This window comes from Calliphora vicina, chromosome 1 (assembly GCF_958450345.1).
Source record: "Calliphora vicina chromosome 1, idCalVici1.1, whole genome shotgun sequence".
Taxonomy (NCBI): Eukaryota; Metazoa; Arthropoda; class Insecta; order Diptera; family Calliphoridae; genus Calliphora; species Calliphora vicina.
In genome coordinates this window covers 45,441,927-45,447,184 of record NC_088780.1, presented here as the reverse complement: position 1 = coordinate 45,447,184, position 5,258 = coordinate 45,441,927, and the positions used below count along the sequence as shown (strand labels likewise).

Below are 5,258 nucleotides of genomic sequence, written 5' to 3'. Positions count from 1 at the left end.
GTGGTAATATAAAATATTTATAAAAGTATTATTTACAAGAATTACTATGGGTTGAAAAAAATAAGTGTTTTTTTCAACCCATCACCTGAAAGATTTTGCAATTCCATTTTTATCGTATCAAAGTATTAACCCTGAATTTTAAGACTATATTGACATGATATAGTTAGATTCTCACGGAAGAATGCCCATGTATTTACCATTGAATTATCCTCAAATTTACTCAAAAAAGTTAAACGGTATTCTTTATTTTTGGGTGTTGCAAACATCAGCACAAACGCATAATACACTCTTCAATAATATAATGTAGTGTATTTCAAATATTGGTTGCTAGTCATGGTATTCTAGTTTGTCAGCAATGTTTCTGTAAAAGTGTGTGCACAGAGAAAACAGATTCGTGATAGCAACAGAATTTGTTGCCAATCGAATGATTCGGTTACACACATAGAATTTTTCAGTTCTAACAACAGAAAGTCAGTTGATAAAGAAGAATTTCAGTAGAGGCAACCAAACTTTAGTTACCACTTCCAAAATTTTGTAGCCACAGCTGTAAAATTCGGTCACTAAGATAGAATCATTCGATTGGCAACAAATTCGGTTGCTATCACGAATCTGTTTTCTCTGTGTGGTTTATTTTCAAGATTAATTAAAGCATGTGGCGGATTCATATGCAAATGCATGCATAGGAATGTGTAAATACAATAGGGGTATTTATTCTATTAGTCATATTGTCATAAAGTCCTAATATATTATAATAGTTGTTGTTGTGTTTTAAACAAAAAAAGTACTATTTTATGACAAAACAATAAACATAGTTCAAATAGTTTTATTAACAGATACTCACTTATTTTGCTTATTTGAACCGAATTATAAAGGATATTTTTGCATATTTTATTGATAATGCATATTTTGTTATATTTTTTACTTCAAAATATATATTTATATCCATATTATATCTATTTCTAATAAAAATAATATATTTAGTCGTCAATGCGCAATATATTGTACCGATAAATATCTTTTTTGTGAATTTGTTATAGAAATATCATCAAAAATATGCGTATTAGTTAACATTCATCCAAATATCGATGACTATATTCTTTGCTTAAAGGTAAATTTTTTAATAGTTTTTACCTTCTATGGGGACTTGTATCAGTTATGGTCCGAACTATACAGAATTTGAAATGGGGGTCAATTATGGACCGATCGTCACAAAAATTGGTAGAAAGATTTATTCTCATATAAAACATGTTTGCGTCCAATTTCATAACTTAGAACTAATTTTTGCAACATTATATTAGAATTGCCGTATAATCAACATATTTATGACTTCTCAAACAGTATTCCGTGGGACATTTGTATGGGGGCTAGGTGAAATAATGGATCGATATTACCCATTTTAAAACAAATATTATTATTATTATGTTATTAATTTATGTTGTGAAAAAATCATATTTACAGAACATTGAAAACATAGTATAAATACATAGAACGAAAAGAGAGAACATATTAATGAAAAAAATTACATGGTACAATCCATGATAAAAATATAGAAGGTAGTTTCAATCAAATTTTTTTTTTTTAAATAAGGTTTTTTGAAGTTTCCTTTTTTTGTGAGCATTATAAAAAGCGTTGCCACATTCCAAAAAATGATTATGATTTTCGAGAATTTTTTTACAAAAAATGTGTAATTTAATTTATTATTTAAATAAAAATGTATTATGTTGTGTTGGGAGTTATTGATTCAATTCCTAACGTTCGATCACTTATTAAAACACGATGACTATTTTTATATGTATGCATTTTCTTCATTTTTTTATTACTATGTAAATATTTTATATCTTTTAAATGGAGCTTTAATTATAAGAGACATGTAGCACACGGAAGAATGTATTTTGAAGATCTAGCCGAGCACTCTCAGAAAATATAAAAAGTCTTTGAAATCGGATGGAAAACAAAAAATGGCACGCGTTTAACAAATTTACATGTCGAAGGTGCCCTACTTTGGGTCCCATAGAGCCGCCATTGAAGTATTTGTGGGGTTCATTTTCAAATCTTAAACTCGAATATTCCTTGGGTACGCCGTTTAGAAATACGAGATTTATTTTCAAATAATTTCGATTCTACTCCAGTGTGCATAGTTAATGGATTATGATCGGTAATAATCGGTGATATATATACCAAAATATGTTTACATAATAAATAGTATTTTGAAGTTACTTTGTGTTCATTGGGACAGCATTCATATCCAATCTCACACGCTTTGTTTTAACTGAAATATTACTTTTAACTAAATGGTCGGAGCACACCATTGGCTATTTTGGCAAATCTTCTTCGCAAGCTTTACATATATCCATAAACTGTTGTTGTTGTTGGGTAAATATTTTTTAAATTTTTTTAATAATTTTCAAATTAATGAAAATTATGTATTCCCAAAATCCTTAAGCATGTCAGACGTAGAATTTTAAAAAATAAAGAGAGAATGAAACTACCTTCTATTTTTCTACTATGGTACAATCAGTTACCAGGTACAATTATTAGAGAGAGTTTCCAATGTTCACCCCTTAAACGTCAAACTATGTATTTAATCACTTAACTTTTTTTTAATTTGTAACCGCGATATTTTTAAAATTTGTTACGTTTTAAATGAAATTATACACACTTATTAAAAAAATATAGTTTTTCTTCAATTGTTAGTAAATTTTTGTAATAAAAATTTAAATTCAATTATTTTTTTTGGCATTTCCTTTTTATATTTTTTAATTTTCTTTTGTTTGACGTTATAGGGAATGTATAATCGAGAACATACTTTCTAATAATTGTACCTTGCTAATTCTACAATGAAAAATTATACAAAATTACTCTCTTTTTACACTTACAGGTGATACAATAACAAAACACATGTCAATGCACTCTACTGAATTAGGTTTTTAACAATAAACATAGGTTTCATGCTCTCAGTCATAGAGAAACATAGAGCGGAAACTAGAAAAAAATTCGAACGAAAAAATTACTCAAAATAATCACACATACGAGTGTTGTTTTTGTTTTCACATAGTTTTTTCTACAAATACATTCTCACCACTTAGGTTTCTGACAACTGAGTTAGGTCTTTGACAGTAGAGTTTCCGCTCTATATCTATTCTCTATGCTCTCAGTTACCTATCTAGTTGTCATCTATGATTAAAAAAAGCTAACAAAAAAACCTTCATTATCAATACATAAATAAAAACGTAAACACATAGATATGGAAGTAAATTAATGTTTTTAACTACAAAGAATTTCAAAATTTGTTGATAAATTAAGCAATGTCTTCGGTGAATATTGCCAAAACAAATTAGATATACCTAGATTATATTTCAAAAACCCCAACAGTCCTAAAGCAACTTTGAAAGTGTGTAGACAGTGAGAGACACATTTAAATAATAAAAATTGTTGTTGAAAATATTATACAATGACTAGTGAAAGCAACGGTACTCATACTACCATACCAAAGTGGATCGAGCCCAAACTTTTTGAAAAACTCTTAGAAGATAATGTTGAAAACTATAACAGCATCAAAGAATTTATAGTTAAACCCGGCATTGCAGCTGGAGAAAATTATGCCACAGTTATGTTAAAAGTGGAAATTGAAGTTGAATTGAAAGGTTGGTATTGAAATTATTACAGAAATAAGAACAAGCCCCTATATAAATAAATTTATTTTAGATTTGTCCACAAAATCTCAAAGTTTTATGCTGAAAGTCAATCATGATAATGAACAACTACTAGAAATGATGAAAGGTCACGATGTATTCGATATGGAAAAGAGCATGTATGATGAAATTGTACCAGCATTTGAAAAACTGTATGCTGACGTTGGAGTAGAAGTGAATTTTGGTGCCAAATCCTATAATTTATCCATAAATAAACAATATATTTTATTGGAAAATTTATGTCCACGTGGCTTTAGAAATGCTAATCGCCTGGAGGGTCTGGATATGGAACACACAGAATGTGTTCTGATAAGGTTGGCTCAGTGGCATGCTGCTTCAGCGGTACTTGTTGCAGATAAAGGTCCACTTGAAGATAAATATATAAAGGGTTATTTCCATGAAGAAGGCAAAGATATTATGAAACATATATTCGAGGGAATGGGACAAAATTTTATTGATTGTGCTAAAAACTACAGCAACTATAATGAATATGCAGATGATATTGTAAGTATTAGTTAAAATGGGTTACAACTTTTAAAAGTATAAAGATTTTATTTTAACGTTATTGATTCTATTTTATTAATTGTATCCATATTTTTTCAGAACTCTTTTAACAGCAAAATGTTTGATGAGTTGTACGCCACGTCTAAACCCAATCCAAATGAATTTAATGTTTTAAATCATGGCGACTGTTGGTCGAACAATGTCATGTTCCAATACGATGCTTTTGGCAAGATCAAAGAAACTTATTTAATTGATTTCCAAATGTCAAAATATGGTACACCAGCTCAAGATTTATACTATTTCCTATTATCGTCGACGAACTATGAAATCAAAATTAAACATTTCGATTATTTTATAAAATTCTATCATGACAATCTGGTCGAACATCTTAAGTTGTTGAATTATAGCAAACAAATTCTATCTTTAACTGAATTACACAAAATGCTGTTCAAATATGGTGTTTGGGGTTATTCGACCATTACTGGAGTTATGGCGGCTGTACTTTTAGAACCCACAAATACTGCCAATTTGGAGAACTTCATTGGGGATTCGGATGCAGGTTTGGCTTTTAAGAAATTGATGTATTCAAATGAACGTTATCGCAAGCATGTGGAAGCGTTGTTGCCTTGGTTAAAAAATCGTGGTGCTATGTGTATAAGTAGTAGTTTTTAATTTATTAAATGAGTTTCATTTTTACTAATGTTTAAGTTCAATGTCGTCATTGTTATGATTGTGCTTTTTAATCGTTTAGAATTTTATCAATAGATAATAATTGTTGTTGTTATTTATTATATAGTTGTAGTAAATAAGTTGTTTTATTGCGTCCACTTTATACTGAAAATAAACAAATCGTGAACACATGTATCTATTAATTTCTAATCATTTGTCTTTAACTGCCATCATAACCTGTAATGAGGAAACAAATTATAATAATTACACTGTCCAACAGCATTTTTGGAACAAAATAGCGACCCTATAATTCTGAAAGGCCATGTTGAGTAGATCATTTTTGTAGAATAGACTATTTTGATCGAAGAGAGCATTATACTAACTGGAAAAAAT

General features: G+C 29.0%; 1 protein-coding gene across 1 annotated transcript; it reads left to right on the top strand.

Moving 5' to 3' along the window:
* The first annotated feature begins 3,451 nt into the window (after positions 1–3,451).
* LOC135963898 (uncharacterized) lies at positions 3,452–4,868 on the top strand. The gene is made up of 3 exons (XM_065515903.1): positions 3,452–3,644; positions 3,706–4,196; positions 4,296–4,868. Exons 1-3 carry the CDS (start codon positions 3,452–3,454, stop codon positions 4,866–4,868), a joined length of 1,257 nt encoding a protein of 418 aa, XP_065371975.1.
* The last annotated feature ends 390 nt before the right edge of the window (positions 4,869–5,258 follow it).